This window comes from Spinacia oleracea, chromosome 3 (assembly GCF_020520425.1).
Source record: "Spinacia oleracea cultivar Varoflay chromosome 3, BTI_SOV_V1, whole genome shotgun sequence".
NCBI classification, from domain to species: Eukaryota; Viridiplantae; Streptophyta; class Magnoliopsida; order Caryophyllales; family Amaranthaceae; genus Spinacia; species Spinacia oleracea.
The window spans coordinates 83,811,155-83,834,148 of record NC_079489.1 but is presented as its reverse complement, the minus strand read 5'-3'; the positions used below and the strand labels follow the sequence as shown (position 1 = coordinate 83,834,148).

General features: G+C 37.1%; 1 protein-coding gene across 2 annotated transcripts; it reads left to right on the top strand.

The window, feature by feature from the left end:
* The first annotated feature begins 9,357 nt into the window (after positions 1-9,357).
* LOC130469159 (nicotianamine aminotransferase 1-like) lies at positions 9,358-13,767 on the top strand. 2 transcript variants are annotated; one of them, XM_056838119.1, is made up of 3 exons: positions 9,358-10,526; positions 11,309-11,368; positions 13,556-13,767. In XM_056838119.1, exons 1-3 carry the CDS (start codon positions 10,308-10,310, stop codon positions 13,610-13,612), a joined length of 336 nt encoding a protein of 111 aa, XP_056694097.1. In that variant the 5' UTR covers positions 9,358-10,307; the 3' UTR covers positions 13,613-13,767. The 2 variants fall into 2 exon arrangements, with proteins under 2 accessions (XP_056694097.1, XP_056694096.1); XM_056838118.1 differs by having other exon boundaries at positions 13,552-13,767.
* The last annotated feature ends 9,227 nt before the right edge of the window (positions 13,768-22,994 follow it).

Genomic DNA, 22,994 nt, shown 5'->3' with positions numbered 1-22,994 from the left:
CCTGAAATTACTTTTCAATAGCTTTGACGAATTTGGTTTAGTTTGGTGGTAGTTGAGCATTTTGTTTTAGAAATTATAGGAAAAGTTTTTATGATTCATCATTGATCGAATCAAGTACTAATTGACTTCGATTATTCCAACTACGATATGCCATATCTTATGGACCTAGATTGTGAAATTACAACACACAATCATTGATGATCATATTTGGTCTCAAGTAATCATCAACATGATCTAACCTAGATCTTTATGATTTCTTGCCAAGTGGATTTTATACTTTTGAACTAGCCAAACAGATTCAACTTATATCACATTTGAGTAAATAAACCTATATTCACTCAAATCTATGTGAAATAATAAAGTCATAAAATCTTTCTTTAGCTTTGAACTCTATTGTCTAGGCGTTCTAACAATAGTTCATATCTTTTGTTACTTTCAACAAGTAAGACTAGCTTGTCTTAAGTTGATCTAGAAATCAACCAACTTTCAAAAGTCCATCAAAATAGAGCTTTTGAATGTTAACTTTTTGATATGGTCTAAGCAACAATGCCAAAGATTAGTGGAACTCAAATCAAGGGGTTGATTTGAACTTAGTAAAGTTTTATTGTTAAAGAGTTGTTTGTTTTAATCAAGCATATTGACTCAACTTGTAATTGACCATTTCATTCAACCTGTAATATGATATTACATAAATCATGCGGAAACAACCATTAACCCAGGATTACATATTATTTACACATAATCATATAGCATAATTTAGATGCATACTCTTTGTTGCGTGCCCTCCCTAGCTGCGCCCGAACCGAACAAGAACAAGTCTTTAGGACTCCAAGTGTCGTCCCTCCGTAGATAGTCCACAGCACGTCCGGATCCGCCTTAAGATTGACCAACTAGAATCGCCCTTAAGGTACTAGAATTTTCGGCACTTTTGAGCAAGATGTGTGGCTGAATTTTTCTCTCAAAAACTCACTTTGAATACTTTTAAACTCGTTATAAATTGTGAACCCAGGCCACATATTTATAGGGTTATGGAAAGGGAATTGGAATCCTATTCAGATACAAATTAATTAAACCTAGAATCCTACAAGAACTCTAATTTAATTAATTTATCAAATAGAATTAGGAATTTAATCATTAACCGAACTCTGCACCTTTTAGGAAACGTGCACGAACACAAACACTTACGCACACACACACGGCAGCCACGATGGGCCGCCCATGCGTGCGTGCGAGCAGCAGCCCACGCACCGAGGCCTGCGCGAGCCACAAGCCCACGCAAGCACCCGCGCGCGCTGCGCGCGCTGTGCGCGCTGCCACGGCCTGCTGGGCCTGGCCTTGCGCTGGGTCTGGCGTGGCTGTTTGTGTGGCGCGCTTGGCTTGCTGGGCGATGGCCTGGCTTCGTGCTGGGCCCTCGTCCGGCAGGCCTCGTCCGATGCTTTTTCGTACGATACGCTTCCGATTAAATTTCCGATTCCGGAATTCTTTTCCGATACGAACAATATTTAATATTTCCGATTCCGGAATTAATTTCCGTTTCGAACAAATATTTAATATTTCCGTTTCCGGAATTATTTTCCGATTCCGGTAATATTTCCGATTCTGACAATATTTCCGTTTCCGGCAATATTTCCGATTCTGGTAATATTTCCATTTCCGATAATATTTTCCGATACGTACCATGTTTCCGTTTCCGGCAACATCTACGACTTGGATAATATTTATATTTCCGATACGATCCATATTTCCGTTTCCGGTAATATCATCGTTTCCGGAGTATTCATTTCTTGCCTGTGACGATCTCAGCTCCCACTGAAACCAAGATCCGTCGATTCCGAATATCCATAGATAGAGTATTTAATGCCATTAAATACTTGATCCGTTTACGTACTATTTGTGTGACCCTACGGGTTCAGTCAAGAGTAAGCTGTGGATTAATATCATTAATTCCACTTGAACTGAAGCGGCCTCTAGCTAGGCATTCAGCTCACTTGATCTCACTGAATTATTAACTTGTTAATTAATACTGAACCGCATTTATTAGACTTAACATAGAATGCATACTTGGACCAAGGGCATTATTTCCTTCAAAGCGAACCTTAGAATGGCTACAACCCCTCCCAAATTCAAAAGCACTACTTAGAATATATAAAGTCACCCCACTAACAAGGGTAACTGAATATCGCGAGTCACCAAAACTCCGATCAAACTACTGCACATAACGCTCGCCCTACAAGCGCCCGTTACACAGTCTACCTCGTTCCAAAGCAAAAGCGAAAGAAAAAATCAAGGATAAGAACTGTCAAAATATACCCAGAAATCAATTTCAACGCCCAGAGCTGGGCGCTGATATCTTTAACGCCCCAGCCTGGGCGCTGAATCTTTCTTCTAGCCAAGTTTTACCCAAATAAAAAAAAGTGGAAAAAACACCTATGAATCCTCGCATTGAACGAAGTAATAAGCCGTGCAAACCCACGCAGAAGGTGCTACACTTGTTCGAACACCTGAACGAGGCATGATGAAGTACTCCAATGCAAAAAATAATAATATCCCAACATCTGGAGGAATATTCTAAGACACGCCGTTAGGCCACACAAGCCTACGTCGAACCATAAGTTCAACCGTCCCACGGTACAAGTCTAAAAGAAGAGTAAGGCATATTGCACTAATGTAGGCACGACCAAAGAGCATGTGTAAAAGAGGCAAAGACTACTTATCGCCCAAAATTCAAGCCACACGACTTCTACATTAAGGATTAAAGGTAGCAAAATATTACCTACCACAAAAGGGATAGCTCGCACCTACACGAGCGGAACCCCAAGGCATCTTTCTCGAAAGAACCTACAAAAATCGTACGCCAAAAGGAAGCATCCCAACATGCATACTTGGGGGCTCCAAGCTACGAAACAACCATAGAAAAATAAAAAAAATCTCGAAGCAAATGTTGAACAATCGAAAGGGTACGATGTTTGAGCCCACTTCATGAATGGGCCTGAACCCTATCAAGCTTCTAAGCAAACTATTCAAAATCAGTCATCGCTCAAAACAAAATGATTCAAGCAAACTGATTAATGGACCGCACACAACGGCCATTCTATGAACGCTCGTTCGCACATACATATCATCATTCTAAGTATCGAACATTTACGAACGCGTTCAAAAGGAAAAATATACAACAACAAGAGCGGTCAAAGTCTTACGCCTCAAGGTATGTTCCTCGGGCCATATAGACTCTCCCAACTATCACAATAACTGTACGCCTTAAGAGCAACAGTTCCTTAAAATAATCGCCCCAAAGCGACAAGCACCGTAGTCCACCAATCGGCTACGGCTTTTCAAGAAAATCATCACGTTCTAAAAACAAAGAAAAAACAAAAGAAAAGAGAATACATAGAACTTCCAAGTGAAATAAACGAATGAACAAAAGGCCAACTGTGTCATCAAAAGACCAGCCCAAACAACACTTTCAACGCCCCACCTGGGCGTGAATTATTTCAACGCCCAGGCCTGGGCGCCGAAAAAGTACCCAGGCTCAAAAAAGGCCCTAACTTCTAGTGGGCCCTGCCATACTCATTCGACTTGAAAATTGCCGAAAGTCGCACCTCACGACTTTGTCAAAGTAGCACACCACTACAAAGATCGCTCGCACTTACAAGCACGATCCCAAACACGATCAAAGACATTACAAAATGCGTAGGAGCCTTTTTGACAAAATAATGACCGTCAAGCACGAGTGCTTGGGGGCTCGAAAGAAAATATATATTTCAAAAGAAAATGTGCAAAGTTAAAACGGTATTCCCAGACTACACTGTACGAAGTCCCGTGTTTGGATAACCTCAAAAGATAAAACCGGATTACGACCTCAAGACAAAGGTCGCCGTTGATACTTATACATAGTCCCCTAATCAAGGACCCAGGTAATGGCAAAATTGAGCCATAAAGACTAGCTCAAAACCATGAAAGAAGATGACCACAAGACAATGGTTCGTCTAAGCACGTTGTCAACCCACATTCAGGTTGCAACTAAATCCGAGCATCCCTCGAAAGAATTCGCTCCTGCAAGAATGAATGAAAAGAAATTCTCAAGAGAAATCACAAGAAAAAAAAATGAAATAGGGACTTGTCCACCTCAATCAGGCAAGACCGCGACACGCGAATCCTAAATAAAAAAGACGAATTCAGGTTCGCTCACCTCTAGCGAGCGCGGCGTCCACCCTTAGCGGACAGGGCTCGCCCACCTTCAGCGGGCGGGGTCTGCGTCACTAGCCGCGTAGGTCCTCAGTTTTCGAAAAATAAAGTCTTCAAATTCAAAATAGGCTCGCCATCTTCAGCCGGCGGGGTCTACGTCACAAACCACGTAGGTCCTTATTTTCAAAAAGCGCAAACAAATTTCAAAATAGATTCGTCCACTTCTATCGGACGGGGGGTCCACCCTTAGCGGACAGGCTCACCATCTTTAGCCGGCGAGGTCTGCGCCACTAACCGCGCAGGTCCTTAGTCGCTGCAGCGATAACTTTTTCCGGTTTTCCCTTTTTCCAAAAATTAAAGGATCGTTTTCCCTTTTTCCAAAAATTAAAGGATCGGTTTTCCCTTTTTCCAAAAATTAAAGGATCGGTTTTCCCTTTTTCCAAAAATTAAAGGATCGGTTTTCCCTTTTTCCAAAAATTAAAGGATTTGTTTTCCGTTTTTCCAAAAAAGAACGATGTGCCGGATTTTCCTTCGTTTTACGTCCCATAAAAACAAGGGGGTTTTCTCGTTTAACTAGCCTTGAAAATGAGAATCTTTAAAAACATTTTTGCCTCGTGATTGGGCTTGGCCAGGCCCAATTACACTTTATAGCTTTGATTTCGAAAACATCTGTAGCTACTCCCAATGACAAAATGAGGGAGTTTCTACACTTCTTTAGATCCTTCCAATGACAAAGTGAGGAAGTTTCTATACTATCCGTTGACAAATCCCAATGACACGTGAGGGATATGTCGACACTTCAAGTGATGACCCTTAAGTCAAATGTTATCACTCGGGGGATCGTGAGACCCTCGCAAAACAGGTCACATACACCATGGCTTGTGTGACGCACTCCGTCCAGTACTTTGACCATCGTCTCATCCCGAGACTCATTCAAAGTGGGGGCTAACTGTAGACACCTACTTTTGTCCCCATTCCCGAAAGGGAAGGTTCGATGATGAAAGCATAAATCTCCACTTGACAACGCATATTCTATAAAATAACGAATCTCGATCACCCCTCTTCATTTCACCCAGAAACTTGCTATTTATAGAAACCTGCTATTTATGGAAACCTGCTAAAAATAGTAACTGCCGTAATGGGTAGTTGTTAAAAGTGGCAAGTCATAAAAGATAGAAACCTGTCAAAATTAGGTGTTGCACTCCAACATAAATCCTAATATGATTCGAAAGTAAGAGTCACGTATTAATTAAAATCCTAACGAGCCTAGAGTTCGTAACGGGCCCAGACGCATCCCGTCACAAGGTTAATACGCACTAAAAGACTCAATTAAATCTCAAATACTCCGGATTCTAGGAATCCGAATCTGACAAAGAAACGGCCCAAACATCAATTTCAACGCCCAGCCCTGGGCACTGAAATTGCATGGATCCTATTTTCAACGCCTAGAGCTGGGCGCCGAAATTTTGACGCCCAGCCCTAGGCGCAGAAAATATCTGGGACGTGTTTTTTCCTAATTCCTCGAGGATTAGAGTTCTACAATTCTATCTTTCCACGAACTCTTTTCTATAAATAGGGCCTTAAGTTCGACGTGAAAAAAAGGACACAACACACAATTATATTCTGAGTATTGACTCTAAACCCCTAAGCCTAAGCCTCACGCTGCAAAACTGATCACGCGTTCTGTCGCAATCGATCCATAAATCGAACAGAACGTATCCCGTCCCATAATTTGAGATTCGTTAAATAAAAGGAGAAATAGCAAAGTCAAAGTGGTTAGTTTTCTGAGAACCGTGACGCACCTCTCAAGGGTGCGTCGTAATGTGTCCCCTTTCCATGGTTTAATTGCTTTCCTCGCCCTTTTATGAACTGTTAAACTAACTAAAATCTGATTGTTCGATCACGCTTAATAAATATGATATTTTTGGGAAATTGGACTATCATGCTAGGTCCCTTAAAACAATCTAAATCAGATAATCGCGTTCGATCTAGTACTATATGTTGCATATTATTAAAATCAACTCAGATTAGTTTAATAGTTAATGCATGTCCCTTCAATTATTTATGCTGAGCTAGTAAGGATATCCTGCCTCTGGAGTTATCGAAGAGCGAGTACTCCTCTCGGTAGTTACAGTCCCCCGAACCCTCAATCTCTACCCTGCGGGTGTACGTTGAGCGATCCCCACCACCAGGGATCACAAGGGAACCTACGGCCGTCGTGGTCAAACATAATTGCACTCCGTTTATGTCACGATAACCGGGTTTTGTCAGTTTTTCTCATTGTCGTTAAAAACTGAATGGCGACTCCTATATTACTAGTCAATTGGGTGTAAACTCACAGGAAATCCAATTACACTTGATTTGACAAAAAGAAGCGTCACACCCACGAGGGACGAGGTCACGCATTAGCCTCGTGTTTTTTCGACCCCCTCACACCCTTTAGCCTTGAGTAAATCTTTGGATTCACATTCGAGTACTATTTCAGCATTTTTGGCTAGACGGGTAAACTCACCGATTGTTTCTTCTCTTGATTCACTCATATAGAACTGCTTGAAGCATCTAAATCCATCATGAAGTGAATTGAGTAAGATGGAGACAACCATCCTTTCTCTTATTGGTGAACCTAGCAGACTTAAGTGATCAAACAATGATAACATGTAGTTCACATGATCCCTAAGTGGTTTTCAAACTCTTTGTTTAGAGCGAAGGACTTGAGCATGTGTTTCCTGAACTTCTTGCCTGAAACATCTGTTATGCAGATCAACCTTTAGACCTTTCATTGATTCAATCAACTCATGGACATTTAGGCCCCTTTCTTCCGTGCTTCCACGACAGATATCCCTTAGATGCCCGAGAAGCATATATGGTTCGTAAGCTACAAACCTTCTATGCCAATCGTCATGGATGTTGCTCAGTATGAGACTCATGACCTTCTTGAGATCCGCTTCCTAGGCGGCGTGTCTTTCAGGAGTCATGTCTCTTGCATAATAGCTTGGCATGGGGTAGAACAGTGCATACTCAATGCCATTGAGTTTGACCACTTCTACTAGTTTCCCTTCCCATTCAAGAAAATTTGTTATGTTCAACTTGATCATAAGTTCATAACCCTTGATGATGTTTTGATTGTTGTTTTCCATAGTTAAAACTACAATTGAAAAGAATAAACAAATAAATAACCATTCATATTTTCTCTTAATAAACTTAAATTCTAGCATTCATGCATAATTCAAAATTTATTAAGCATTTTATTCGAGTTTTTGTGTTCCTTCAGGTGTGAATAAAATGAATCCAAGATCCTTAAATCATTGAAGAATTAATCACATTATGTATTTTGAATAAATTCTAAAATAATTCAGGTAAGCAAATCCTTTGCTAATAGTCTAGAAACTACTCTTGGTTGATAGGTACGTCTAGGAAATTATTGGGTAAACCTATCCCATTTGCCACGACATAAAAGGACTCCTTACTTATATCGTTGAGTTTTACCAAAACTAACATGTACTCACAATTATTTGTGTACCTTACCCCTTTAGAATCAATAAGTAACACCTCGCTATGGCGGAAAACTATTACTAGATTGATGTAAAGGTTATCCAAATAAGCGTTATTTTGGAATGTCACCTTTTAAATAGATTTTTAAAGTTTGGAACTTAGGGCTCTTACTATGTTGGTTAGATTTTAAGTGAACTAAAATCCTTAATCATGCAAAAAAATCAAGCCACAATCTCATGCATTATTAAGACATATTTAAAGCAATAAATAACTTAAAACATGCATAAGATTTAAATGTGATCTAGTATGACACGACTTCATCTTGAAGCTTCAAATTCAAACTCCGTCTTGAAAATGGATTGGAACACTAGTGGAAAAAACCCCTGTCGAGGGGGGAATTTCGGGCTTGTTGAGGCGAACATGGCCCGCTTCGATGGAGGGGGCTTCAACATGTCAGAGATCTGTTGAGGCGGGCTTGGCCCGCCTCAAAAATATATATGTTGAGGCGGGAATTTGAAAGCGCGCCCCAACAAGCAGGAAAATATGCTGAAATTGACACTTGTTGAGGCGCACAAGCCCCCCTCAACAGACAAGCCTGTTGAGGCGAACAATAAATTGCCCCCTCAATAGACAAGCCTGTTGAGGCCAACATTGTGTTGCCCGCCCCAACTAGCAGTCTTAATCAAATTCTTTATTTGTTACGACTTTCAGTTATTTATTTTATTTCTACTACCATATGCCCATATAGGAAAATGATTCTAAACCAACTAAACTTCCACCATCAAAATAAAATATATTAATATTATGAAACCAACATTCACGGTGTCTATATCCTTCGCGGAAAATAAACTAAATATTCAAAACCATTCATTATCTTCCACTAGAGGAAAAATCGTCATGTGCTTCTCTTCAAGTGCATCTCATTTAATAAATTGGCAGCACTTGAGAGCACATTTGAGGTGTATTTGTCATATAGTATTAATCGTTTATAATCCATGATCTTGCCTTGAACTGGTTAGCTGAATTACAGTCAAATTACAGTCATTGATGTAAGCTATTACTCGTATATGCTTTCATTGGTTGTAAACTTGTTAGCTCTCAACTGCTTGTATTTCTTTCCTCTACAAGGGCATGTGTCGTACTTTGATGCTGTATTCAGCTGACGACTAATTTTATTTTCTTGTTTTATCATCCCCTCCTAGCAGATGTGTACTACTCTAGATACTTCAAAGAACTTGATAGAGTCTGCCAACTCAAACGTCACAGTGCTGTCAGAGAACATTGCAGAGCTTGAAAAGATAATCAACAAAAAGAGGATTCTACTATAGCAGAGGCCAGGTCCATTCTTAGCTCATTGAACCTAAGGATTCCTCCATCAACTTATTGTGAAACCTAATCATGACTCAATAAGTTTCAATATGTTGTCAACCGTAAAGAGTATACCAACTTGTGCCGCTTCAGGTAGAGAATGTCTCAGGATCTGCATTTTTTTATTTGTTTTCTTGGTGTATGAAATGCTCGATTTCTTGCTTTGTGCAAGGTGACAATATGGGTACAGTAGTAAAAGTGAATTTATTTTAAATAAAGGGACTACTACTGAGTTCTATGTTTGTTTAAAATACTATGTATTCCCTGACTTCGAATTATTTTATAAAATGTTAATCCTTGGAACTATGCAAATGAGTGTCAACAAGATCTAGTGAAGTAAAACTTTGGAGCTAAGTTTTAATCGGAAGTTGCATATCCATCACAATTTTTTTCCCTCTCTCTTGTAATGTATTGGTTTCAAAGTTTGATCTTTTGTTTCTCACATGATATATATAGTTGTGGACACAAACACACACATACATTGCTACATGCAATCATTACAAACGCATATATGTACGTAGTATATATGTATGGTGTAATATTTTTCATTTTCTATGGACTCACACTCACACACATGTATATATAATGGCATAATGCACACACCGACTCACAAAAAACACGATGACGAGCACAATATGTATGGTGTGATATTGCTATTATGTGATTAAACATGAGGAGTAAATGAGGAAATGGTTACTTTAAGTACAGATGAGCAAGAAACACCCCTACACACACATGTATAGGCTTAGTTCATTTTCTGCGGTCTTCTAGGTAATAATATCGCAGATCGTGATTTTTCAGACTAAAGCCTCTCCTTGATTGCCATTAATAATTAGGGGGAACTATTATTGGAGGAACCATGACCAAGGGACTAATTCCGGGGTATTTCTTTCAAAGATGTGGGTTTAGTATGTCAAGAATTATTACAGGAGTAATTGTGTTTGTGTTGTGAGTTTTGACATGAAAGTATGTCTAGAACCTTTTCGTTTTTGTACATGAAACAATTGAGAGGTTAGTTCTTTCACTGTCGATGATATTACCATCTTCTCTAATAAAGAGTCCCTTTCTCCCCCGTCCCCCAGAAAAAAAGACTGAATTTTCTTGAGAAGCTCTGATGTAGCTCCGACAAAATAAAGTTAATTGTGGTTGCTTTGTTCACCAAAGCTCACTGTTGTTTCACTGTTTATGCATCATTTGCTTTTAAATGTCTCTGTGTTGAAACTATTTGCATGATTGATGCACTCACCCGGGCTTGATTTTAGATGGCCGAAACTGCTAAAAAGCTTGGGATTCTTGTGATTGCCGATGAAGTGTATGAACACCTTACATTTAGAAACAATCCATTTGTACCAATGGGTGTTTTTGGACATATTGTTCCTGTTCTAACACTTGGTTCTATATCAAAGAGATGGATAGTTCCTGGCTGGCGTGTTGGTTGGCTTGTGACTAATGATACCCAAGGCATATTGCAGGAATCAGGGGTCAGTTCTCCTACTTTCTTTAAATTGCTTTATTCTACGTGTTAATTTTCTTACAGGAGCTGCATTTGTTTAGGACAGCAATGATCTTGTATAAGATGCTCTAGTCGATGATTTTCTTATCTTTTCTCTTCTAGACCATTTACATTGCTACGTGTAATTAGATAAGTGTGGGAAATATGAACCTAATCAATCAAATATTTTTTAGATACTAAAATCTGATTTGAAGATAAACTCTTGTTGACTTTGCTCCCTATGCTATCTAAATGATTCCAGTTTTATGCCCTCCTTCCTAAAATAGAAATGAAGATTTAGCACTTATTTCCATGAATATCTTTGTTCATTACAGAGAAGCTCACTTCACACCCTATATATCTAAGTAGCGCATCTAATCAGCTTCACTTTCGTCTATCCCTACTTATTATGGGTATAATTTTAGATATGCAGTAAACTATATCCCTTTATTAATAGAGTAAGGGATAGAGTAAAATTGACCATTGGATCTGTTTCTGACGTAGATGTAATGATTAGTTTGAAGGGATCTGCTTACTTCTTAACCATAATCCATAATGAGTTTATTAATTGTCTAGCACCCATAAGTCAGTCATAAGGATATTGTGTATTCTATTTAGATACTTAGCACTTTGAACTATTCACTGTATATGAACTAATGACTAATACAACTCATATCCTTCAAATTGGGGTTCGTATAAACATAATCTTGATTTCTTACTGGCTGTAAATAACCAGAATACTAACCCATCTATGTGTTTTTATCATATCAGCTTGTGGAGAGTATTACGAGCTTCCTGAACATCTCTTCTGATCAAGCAACCTTCATTCAGGTGAGTTTCATATCATTGACTGCTAGAACATATATGTATTCTTTGACTGCTAGAACATATATGTATTCTACATGGTAATGGGAACACCTAGCATAGATGCCTCCCTAAGCTTTTTTCCTCATAGTCATTATTTTTGTTTGGTTGTTCCTATTAGAGACTGCAATTCTAATTATCACGATGACCACAAATTTCTAACTCACCTAAGGTCTGCCAGTCATATGACAGACTAGACTTATATCAAGAAATGTACGTAACAACAAATGCGAGAACTATTTTATACATTATAAGCATATATGTCAAGTACTCTATAAATTATATCATTAAGTTTTCCCCAATATTTTGATTTAGACTAGGATCATAATAGAATAAGGTATTACAGGCAGTGTACTAAGCTTTTATTTGTTTTTGCTGAATTTTCTTTTTCCTCATTTTCGAAAATATAAGGTGTCACAATAAAATAATGATGGTATATTTTAATTGGTAACCATATTTGAGTTCCATTATTAAGCTTGACTGTTGAATAATGGAGATGGCGCTACTTAAGAGTTAAGACATGGTATCTCTGAGTGTAGAGTGTAGACCTAGTTTCAAATTTGTTTTCCTATGTATGCAGTGAATAAGATAAATAAACTAAGTTTATTAAACACGGAAAGTCTTTAAAATACTCATGTAAGTTCATTAATTGAAAGTTGGGACCGAAATTAGCCATTTTAGTCAAAACGTGACCGATAATGAACTAACGTAGCTTAAATGTGCATAACTTCACCAAAATGGGTGAGAATGAGCCTTTGAAACATAAAATAAATTTATTAAACATAGAAAGACTTTAAAATACTCATTTAAGTTCATTAGTTGAAAGTTGGGAACGAAATTAGCCATTTTAGTCAAAATGTGACCGAAAATGAACTAACGAGGCTTAAATGTGCATAACTTCACCAAAATGGGTGAGAATGAGTCTTTGAAACATAAAATTAAGTGTATTAAACATGGAAAGAGTTTAAAATACTTATTTAAGTTCATTAGTTGAAAGTTGGGACCGAAATTAGCCATTTTAGTCAAAATGTGAGCGATAATGAACTAACAAGGCTTAAATGTGCATAACTTCACCAAAACGGGTGAGAATGAGTCTTTGAAACATAAAACTAAGTGTATTAAACATGAAATACTTTAAAATACTCATTTAAGTTCATTAGTTGAAACTTTGGGCCGAAATTAGCCATTTTAGTCAAAATGTGACGATAATGAACTAACGAGGCTTAAATGTGCATAACATCACCAAAATGGGTGATAATGAGCCTTTGAAACATAAAAATAAATTTATTAAACATAGAAAGACTTTAAAATACTTATTTAAGTTCATTAGTTTAAGGTTGGGATCGAAATTAGCCATTTTAGTCAAAATGTGACCGATAATTAACTAACGAGGCTTAAATGTGCATAACTTCACCAAAATGGTTGAGAATGAGTATTTGAAACATAAAACTAAGTGTATAGAACTTGGGAAGACTTTAAAATACTCATTTAAGTTCATTAGATGAAAGTTGGGACCGAAATAAGCCATTTTAGTCAAAATGTAACCAATAATGGACTAACGAGGCTTAAATGTGCATAACATCACCAAAATGGGTGAGAATGAGTCTTTGAAACATAAAACATAGTGTATCAAACATGGAAAGACTTTAAAATACTCATTTAAGTTCATTAGTTGAAAGTTGGGAGCGAAATTAGCTATTTTAGTCAAAATGTGACCGATAATCAACTAACGAGGCTGAAATGTGCATAACTTCACCAAAACGGGTGAGAATGATATTTTAAACATAAAACTAAGTGTATTAAACATGAAAAGACTTTAAAATACTCATTTAAGTTCATTAGATGAAAGTTGGGACCAAAATTAGCCATTTTAGTCAAAATGTGATCGATAATGAACTAAAGAGGCTTAGATGTGCATAACTTCCCCAAAATGGGTGAGAATGAGTCTTTGAAATATAAAACTAAGTGTATGAAACATGGAAGGACTTTAAAATACTAATTTAAGTTCATTAGATGAAAGTTGGGACCGAAATTAACCAATTTTATTATTATACGGTTCATTATTTCTTTGTTATGAACAAATTAAGTCTTAATTTATTGTACGATTCAATATTTATAATATAACTAAAGTGTATATATATTTTTTGAAGGCAGATCTTTTTAAGGTATTCAAAAATCCGAGGGAGCGGCCTTTCACCTTTGAGGAGATAGATGAAGTTCGAGATATGTTGGCAAGCTTCATTATCAGTGATTGTCTTTTATATTTTCTTGTACTGAATATTAAATTATGGATGCAAGTTTTTCATATGATTGTAATGTAATCGACTTTTATATTTACAATTATATACTATTTAATTTAATTATCTATATAATTGGATGCTTTTTATGTGACGTATGGAGGTTAATCAGTGGCGTGGTCCAATTATAATATGTAGCAGGGAAATCGGTTATACAACAAATCTAGATCATGTGCGGCTCATTTATAGGCCAAGTGCGGCTGATTTATAAGTCAAGTGCAGCTCATTTTTATGTTTGTGTTGCCCATTTCTATGTCAAGTGCGGGCTCATTTTCAAATTTTGCAGCACCAAATATGTCAAGTGCGGGCTCATTTTCAAAATTGGCAGCACCGAATATGTCAAGTGCGGGCTCATATTCTAAAATTGGCAACACAAAATATGTCAAGTGCGGGCTCATTTTCCAAATTGGCAGCACTTGAAACATCAAGCGCTGCCAATATTTTGGCAGCACTTGAGAAACATCAAGTGCGGGCAGGCCATGTGCTGCACATGTAAAAGCCCGCACTTAACCCCTTAAAATGAGCCCGCGCTTGAGGTTTTTTCCTCTAGTGTTCACTATAAAAATCCAAAGAACATAAAAAAAGACTATATAAGAATAAATAATTCTCTGTAATTTCTAAATTAACTAGAAAAGTAGAGAATATGGAGCGCCAAATCAATGTTTACTTCATCAATTAGTTACGTGTTGTAGTTGTGCCATAAACAATCTGAAGAGTGAGTACTGCACAAATTGAAACAAGATTCCAATCAGTATTCAAAACAAAAGTTTTAATACTAACATAAAATAGAAAAATAGAAAATACCTTTTCCAGAATTTGTGATTTGTTATGATTTATAATTTATCGACATCATTTGTTTGAAGGGGGACACTGCAGATTAGACAATAAACAATGCAATGTTAAGTTGGAGTTTAAAGAAAGACATAAAATTGACATAACACTAAGGTATGTTCTTTAGATAGACTTGTAATACCCCCAACATATGAACATATTAGTGCGTGAATGTATCTAAATTTAATTTTATAACCTGGTGGGATTAAGAAGCTCCCTCTGGTGCAAGCTCTACTCTTGTTTTGAAGAATATTTTTAAGATAAGTTATGGATCAGGTACGGATTCACACTTTCCCTATTCATCAGCAATACAATTAAGGAAGTTTATAAAGCACCGTAAATTTACAATAAAGGAAGTGCCTCTTTAAGAGATTCCACATGTTTGTAGAGAGGTGCGCCACAACCAAATTTGTGCGCCCGCACAGGAAGGGAAGTGCCTTTGTAGGAGTTTCCAGCATAAATCATGTTTGCAGAGAGGTGCTCCCACACCCAAATTTGTGTGCCTGCATAGGAAGGGAAGTGCCTCTGTAGCTTTTATTCCAAATGCAACTGTTTTTGGCTAAAATAAGGTTTCTAGCGAGGTGCGCCCACACCCATATTGATGCGCCCGCACCAGTCTCCGAAGGCTACACAAAATTTCTCATATGCTCCCACAAACGCATCAACGCCTCGGAGGCGTGCGCCCACACATATATCGGGTTTTGCTCCTAGTAGTTTGCTCTCACTAATCTGTGTGCCCGCGCTGGTTTTGGTGCGCCCTTGACTTCGCAGAAGTGTGCGCCCGCACCACCATCCGGAGTCCTTTGATTTTAGTTTCTTTTTGTCCTTTTTAGTAAATAGTATAAATACTTATTTTTCCCCAATTATGAAGGAAACCTAAATATATTCTGATTTTCAGATTTCCTAGTTTCAGTGAGAGAAACTTTAGGATTAGTTTTGATTTCTTTTGGAGATCCATTCCATGTGTAGAACAATTCAAGCTTCATCGTTGTCTTTCTCTTTCATCTTGTTCTTCCTTGTTCTTTCATTATTGCTCTTTATTTTTAGATTTGGTTGTTCTTCAATTTTGGAATTCAATTTACATTTTAATGGTATAATTCTCTCTTTAATGGTTTGTTCTTATTGTTTAATTAGATTCATGCTTGATTTTGTTATTTGAATGTTGAATTTGTGTTGAGTGTTATAGGAATTTTGGTTTGTTTTTCTTCTTTAAATATTGTGATTTTTAATGTTTGAATTAGTTTAATTGATATAATTATAATCATGATTAGGTTTTGTTCTAGTTCAAGCATAGTTCTAATCATGCTTAAAGGGTAGTCATATTCTAGAGGTTAGGGTTGAAGTTTTGGATGTAGAATTTGGAATTTTGTAGATTATTTTGTGATTGTTAGTGTGATTAAATTGATTAATTAATGTTTGATACCATGTCTAGTTAGTTTAGGATTAGCTAACCTAAATTGCTAGTATGTTGGATTGTTTGGCTTCGAATTGGCGCGAAAGCGTGATTCGTGGCTTACATTACTTTGGATTCTTCTTTCGGATCCTCATTATGTCTTGATTGTAGAGAAAGCTAGATTAGGATTACTTGAGAAGTTCTTCAAACCTGAAGGTATTCGAAGCCATATATTGGTCATTGCATTCATTCATTTAGTGGTTACATGTCATGAGCATTTAGGATCTTCGGAACTCCCAGTTTGAATTCCTTTGCTAATCCCCGAATTCTTTGGTGTTTCTTTACTTGTGCATATTTCATATATGTTGATTATACTAGCTTTATACATACATACATACATTTTTCGTTTGAGCTAGTCAATATAGTTGGTTAGATTAGGAATTTATAAATATTGTTTGACTAAGTGGTTGTTGTTTGACGACGCAAAACTTGCTTGTCAAAATAGCGTTGTTGCCCCACCACTTAAGGTTTCCCACTCCTCCATTCATCTCCAAGTGCCCCATTCGAACAAGTTTTTTGGAAATAAGTATTATTCCCACCGAAAAAGAGTTTGTTGAGGAGTATAAGCCTTCTCTTTGTTCTTTTTCTCTCTCTCCTTTTGATTATTCTTCTTATGTTTTCTTTGTTCCTTTTGATTTTTCTTCTTTTTGGCACCCCACCCCCCACATGCATAAAGTTGCATTTAATTTTGTGCATGCTTCTCACTTGACTCTTGCCTATTTGATGTTCTTAGAATGTTTGATATTTGACAAACTATTGCGATCATTGTGGGGGTATTTACAAAAGGTAAAATTCGTCAAGCTAGTGACATAAAAAAAGCGCTTCTCGGGAGGCATCCCGTAGTTATTGCTTTTATTCTTTTTCATTTTGATTTTATTCTCTCTTTTTGGATTTACACTTTTGCTTTGTGTTTGACTGATGATCAAGTTGATAGGACAACACCCTATGCAAGCATTTGGGACGCACGAAATGGTATGTAGAGAACGTTTTTCGATAAGGTATATTTGGGTCTTTTGCGGGACTTGCTCCTACGATATTTTATGTAACATCCGTCATCTCTCTTTCTTTTTATTCTCCATGCAAAGGGAATCTCTCTTGTCGGGGCATGGGGTTGGATGGGGTTGTTGTTGTTTGCTCCATGTTCTCTCGTTTTACGCATTTTGTGGACAATGCTTAATTCAAGCTTGGGGGAGTTTTTCACCTCAGATGGTGAAACCTTGATTGTTGGTTAGAATGAATATGTGTTTATCCACTTTTGATTTGCATACTATTTGAAAAATTCAAAAACATTTTCATCAAGGTAAGTTTTTATTTTGTTCCGTTCTTAGATTTGGGCATAATAAATGTGAAACTTGCTTGCTTGAATGCTTTCATGCCTAGTTCGTAGAAGTGTGCACGGTCTTGGATATCTAGGGCCGAATCTAGCACTTTTTCATGCAAAGGTAGTTGGTTTGAACTTTGAAGAGCATGATTCTCGAACCTTTGGTTTGTGGTAAGATGGTGTCGTTCTCTCTAGTCATTTGAAACCGAAAAGGATGGTATTTGCTACCCATGTGTGAGGATTATTTATTTTTCTTGCCTAGTTCTTAAACACACATTGCATTAGTGGCTTGGATCGTTGGCATTGACTTTCTTTGATCTAGAACTTGGCTATTTCCTACCTGAGATCGCGACCGAACTACTCTAGGCGAAAAGATGAAGGCATTTCTTTCGGTGACTTTTCTTTTTGTAGTTCTAGGACAACATTTTTCTTATTATTTTTGTACTTTATATGCATTTTCCCCCTTGCTAGCCATTTGAGCCTTGCCCCTTTATTTCTTACTAGATCATTATAAGCCAATGGCTTTCTCACCCTTAGAAGTGAAAGTGAAGCTTGGTGTTATGGTGTTTTGTGTTATGATTAGTCATACAAATTTGAGAAGAGTGATGGAAAGTAGATTCAAATGTAATGCTTGGATTAAGTTCTTGTATATGTCAAATAAAGAGCAATATAAAAAATAGGGAAAAAGTCATAAAAAGAGAAAAATAAGGCAAAATAGAAAAGTCTCACTTGAAACAAAAAAAAAAAATAATAGAAAAGGAAGCAAAGAAAAGTTATAATAAAATCTTTAGTGCCATTTGTTTAATAAGTTTCGGGGAGTCCCAAATAAGTGGTATATTTTTTTTTTGGTACTATCTTCTTGAGTTAAGTTCAATTTGATGCTTCACTTTAGGTTTTAGCTCCAAATCCCAAAATTTTCCACACCCTTTACCCTAGCCTATCATTTCACCCTTAAAAGTCCTTTTGACCTTAGAGAGTTGAGTCATTGTCGTTGGAGGGAGGAAAAAGTCAAGCCTATAGAGTGAGTTAGTCATGCCAAGATTGTCGTGTAGCGTTCTTTTATCTCTTGAAACACTATTATTTTTCGGCACCTTCGTGTTGTCATGAGGAACCATCCTTGAGGGTGGATTTGAAACTAGTGAGAGGGCGCAGTACGAATGGTTGAAGGGGGCTAGAGGAGTGTAAACTAATTAGTTCTATACACTTTGCATGTTAATCTTTCACTCGACCTCTTGATGTCTATTAGCATGCAATAAAAGCCCAATTCTTGAACATTTTTACTTCTACCTTTTTTATTGTTTGCTAGTTTTAGTTTCCTATTTTAGATCTTTCCTTCGTCAATCTCTTAGGAAACCCTTGCGAGATGCCACTCGCCCTAATGAGAGATCATGGGGTTCAAAGAGTTGGTTGTATCTGCTTAAATGCAACCATAATTCCTACGACAGTGAGTTAGTGTCCATTCTTTTTAGCTCTTGGTAGATTGTCTCTTAATAAGCTCATTTCTCCTCCCGTTTCATGATTTATTTGCTAGAGGATTAGCAAAGGTTTTGTTTGGGGGAGTTTGATGAGCGACATTTATGTCACTCTAAACCTTTATTTACTTATCCTTTTTGTGTAGTTTTTTTCCTTTTTTCTTATTTTATTTTATAATTTTACTTATATTTTCAGTTTTAGTTTCATTCCTAATAATTCTTAGTTTAGATCATTTTCCTTAGTTTTTTTTAAGTTTTTATTCGTTTATTTTTTTTGTAGAAACTTAAGCGAATTTAAATGAAGAAAGGAGTATTAAAGCAAGTGAATATTCCAGCAGAAATCATGTGTACAGAGAGGTGCGCCCGCACCCAAATTGGTGCGCCTGCACAATCTAAATGAGCAGATTCCTGAAGAAATCATGTTTACAAAGAGGTGCGCCAGCACCCAAATTGGTGCGCCTGCATAGGAATTGAAGGGAAGTGCTTTTGTAGGAGTTTCCAGCCGAAATCCTGTTTGAAGAGAGGTGCACCCTCACCCAAGCAATTTTGTGTTCCCGCGCAGAAAGGGAAGTGCCTCTGTTTCCAGATATGTGCGCCCACACACAAATTTTTGCGCCCGCCGAGGAAGGGGACTGCCTCTATAGCTTTTTTTTGCAAATGCTATTGTTTTTGGCTAAGATGAGGTTTCTAGCGAGGTCCGCCCGCACCCATATTGGTGCGCTCGCACCGGTCTCCTTAGGCTAAACCTAAATTTCTCAAGTGCGCCCACAAACGCATCTGTGCCTCGGAGGCGTGCGCCATCACCCCTTTTGGTGCGCCCACGCAGATATCAGGTTTTTCTCCACGTAGTTTTCTCTCACTAATCCGTGTGCCTGCACTAGTTTTCGTGGTGCCCTTGCCTACTCAGATATGTGTGCCCGCACCAACCATGGTGCGCTCGCATCACCATCCGAAGTCGTTCAATTTTAGTTTCTTTTTGTCCTTTTTAGGAAAGAGTATAAATAATTCTTTTTCCCTAATTTTGAAGGACAACTAAATATATTCTAATTTTCAAATTTCCTAGTTTTAGAGAGAGAAAATTTAGGCTTCGTATTAATTGCTTTTGAAGATCCATTCCAAGTGTAGAACAATTCAAGCTTCATAGTAAAATTCCATTCTCTTTCATCTTGTTCTTCCTTGTTCTTTCAATAGTGTTCTTCATTTTTAGATTTTTTTGTTCTTCAATTATGCAATTCAATTTACATTTAAATGGTATAATTCTCTCTTTTATTATTTAAGTCTCTCTTTAATATTTTATTCTTATTTTTTAATTAGATTCAAGCATGATTTGGTTATTTGAATTTTGAATCTGCGGTTGAGTGTTATCGGATTTTTGGTTTATTTTTCTTATTTGAATTATTTGAATTTTATTGTTTGAATTTGTTTAATAGATACAATTAGAATCATGATTAATTTTTGTTCAAGTTTAATCATAGTTCTAATCATGCTTATAGTGTGGTCATATTTCCGGATTAAATTGATTAAATGATGTTTGATTCCATGTCTAGTTAATCTAGGATAAGCTAACCTAAATTGCTAGAATGTTGGAGTGTTTCTCATCAAGTTGGTGCGAAAGCGTGACTCGTGGCTTGCATTACTTTGGATCGTTCGTTCCTGATTATATCTTGATTGTTGCGAAATCTAGATTAGGGTTAGTTGAGAAGTGCTTGAAACCAAAAGGTATTCGAAGCCATATATTGGTCATTGCATTCATTCATTTAGTCGTTGCATGTTATGAGCATTTAGGATTACCAGAACACCCAATTTGAATTCCTTTGATAATTCCCGATATCTCTAGAGTTTCTTTACTTGTGCATATTTCATATATTTTGATTTCAGTAGCTTTACACATACATACATACATACATACATACATACATATATACATACATACATACATACATACATTTTCCGTTTGAGGTAGCTTGTGAATACAATTAGCTTGAAAAATCAATGCTTCCATTCTCTTGGCACGATCCCTACGTTTGCATCTATAGTCAATACAGTTGGTTCCTTTAGGAGTTTATAAATATTGTTTGAGTAAGTGGTTGTTCTTTGACGAGGCAAAAATCGCTTGTCAAAATGGCGATGTTGCCCCACCACTTGAGGATTTTCACCCCTCTATTCATCTCCCAGTGCCCCATTCGTACAATTTTGAGGAAAAAGGTATGATTGCCAACCAAAAAGAGTTTGTTGAGGAGCATAAGCCTTCTCTTTGTCCTTTTTCTCTCTATCCTTTTGATTCTTCTTCCTATTTTCTTATTTCTCCTTTTGATTCTTCTTCTTTTTGGCACCCCACCCCCCCATAGGCATAGGGTTGCATTAAACGTTGTGCATGCTTCTCACTTGACTCTTCCCTATTTGATGTTCTTGGATATGTTTGTCAATGCATATGACAAACTATTAGATCATTGTCGCGGTATTTACTAAAGGTAAAGGTTGTCAAGCTAATGACATAAAAGAAGCGCTTCTCGGGAGGCAACCCGTGGTTATTGCTTTTATTCTTTTTCATTTTGATTTTATTCTCTCTTTTTGGATTTACACTTTTACTTTGTGTTTGATTGATGATCAAGTTTATACAACAACACCCCATGAAAGCATTTGGGACGTAGGAAATGGTTTGTAGGGAACGTTTTTGGATAAGGTATATTTGGGTCTTTTGTGGGACTTGCTCCCACGATATTTCCGGTAATGTTTATCCTCTCTATTACTTTGCATACTCCATGGGATTGGAATATCTGTTTTTGGGGCATGGTGTTGGATGGGTTTGGTGTTATTGGCTCCCTTGACTCTCATTTTACGCATTGTGGAGAATGCTTAATTCAAGCTTGGGGGAGTGTTTCACATTGTGTGGTGAAACCTTAATTGTTTGTTGGCATGCATATGTGTTTATCCTCTCTTTATTTGCATAATATTTGAAAATTTCTAAAATATTTTCATCAAGGCAAGTTTTAATTTTGTTTTGTTCTTGGTTTTGGGCATAATAAATGTCAAAATTGCATGCTTGAATGCTTTCATTCCTGGTTGGTAGAAGTGTGCACGGTCTTGGATATCTAGGATCGAATCTAGGATTTCCGTGCACAGGTAGATGGTTAGAACTTTTAGGGGCGTGATTCTTAAACCTTTGGTTTGTGGTAAGATGGTGTCGTTCTCTCTACTCATTTCAAACTAGAAATGATGGTATTTGCTACCCATGTGTAGGGCTTATTTATTTTTCTATCCTATTTCTCAAACACACATTGCATTACTGGCTTGTTTCCTTGGCATTGAATTTCTTTGATCTAGCACTTGGCTATTTCCTACCGGGGATCGTGACCGAAATAATCTAGGGGAAGATGAAGGCATTTCTTTCGGTGACTATTTTCTTTCGTAGTTTTAGGACAACATTTTTATTATTTTTCTTGTATTTTATTTGCATTTCCCCCTTGCTAGCCATTTGAGCCTTGCCCCTTCATTTATTACTAGCTCATTATAAGTTAATGGCCTTTGTTTTATTTCTCACCCTTAGAAGTGACAGTCAAGTTTGATATTATGGTGCTTTGTGTTGTGATTAGTCATGCAAATTTGAGAAGAGTGATGGAAAGTATATTCATGTGGAAGGCTTATAAGTTCTTTTATATGTGAAATAAAGACCAATAGCAAAAATTGAGAAAAAGCCATAAATAGAGAAAAACAAGGTAAAATAGAAAAGTTTCACTTGAAACACACACAAAAAAAAAAATAGATAAGGAAGCAAATTAAGAAAAGTTAAAATAAAATATTTGGTTCAATTTTGTTTGTTGAATAAGCTTGGGGGAATCCCAAATAAGTGGTATTGTTTGGTTTTGACCCTATCTTCTTAAGCTATGTTCAATTTTATGTTTCAATTTAGGTTTTAGCTCCAAATCCCAAATTTTTCCCACCCTTTACCCTAGCCTATCATGTCACCCTTAAAAGTCCTTTTGACCTTAGAGAGTTGAGTCATTGTCGATGAAGGGAGGAAAATGTCAATCCTATAGAGTGAGTTAGTCATGCCAAGATTCTCGTGTAGTGTTCTCTTATATCTTGAAACCCAATTCGTTTTCCGCACTTTCGTGCTGTCATGAGGAACCATCCTTGATGGTGGATTTGAAACTAGAGAGAGGACGCGGTAAGAATGGTTGAAAGGATTTAGAGGAGTTTAAACTTCTTAGTTCTCTAT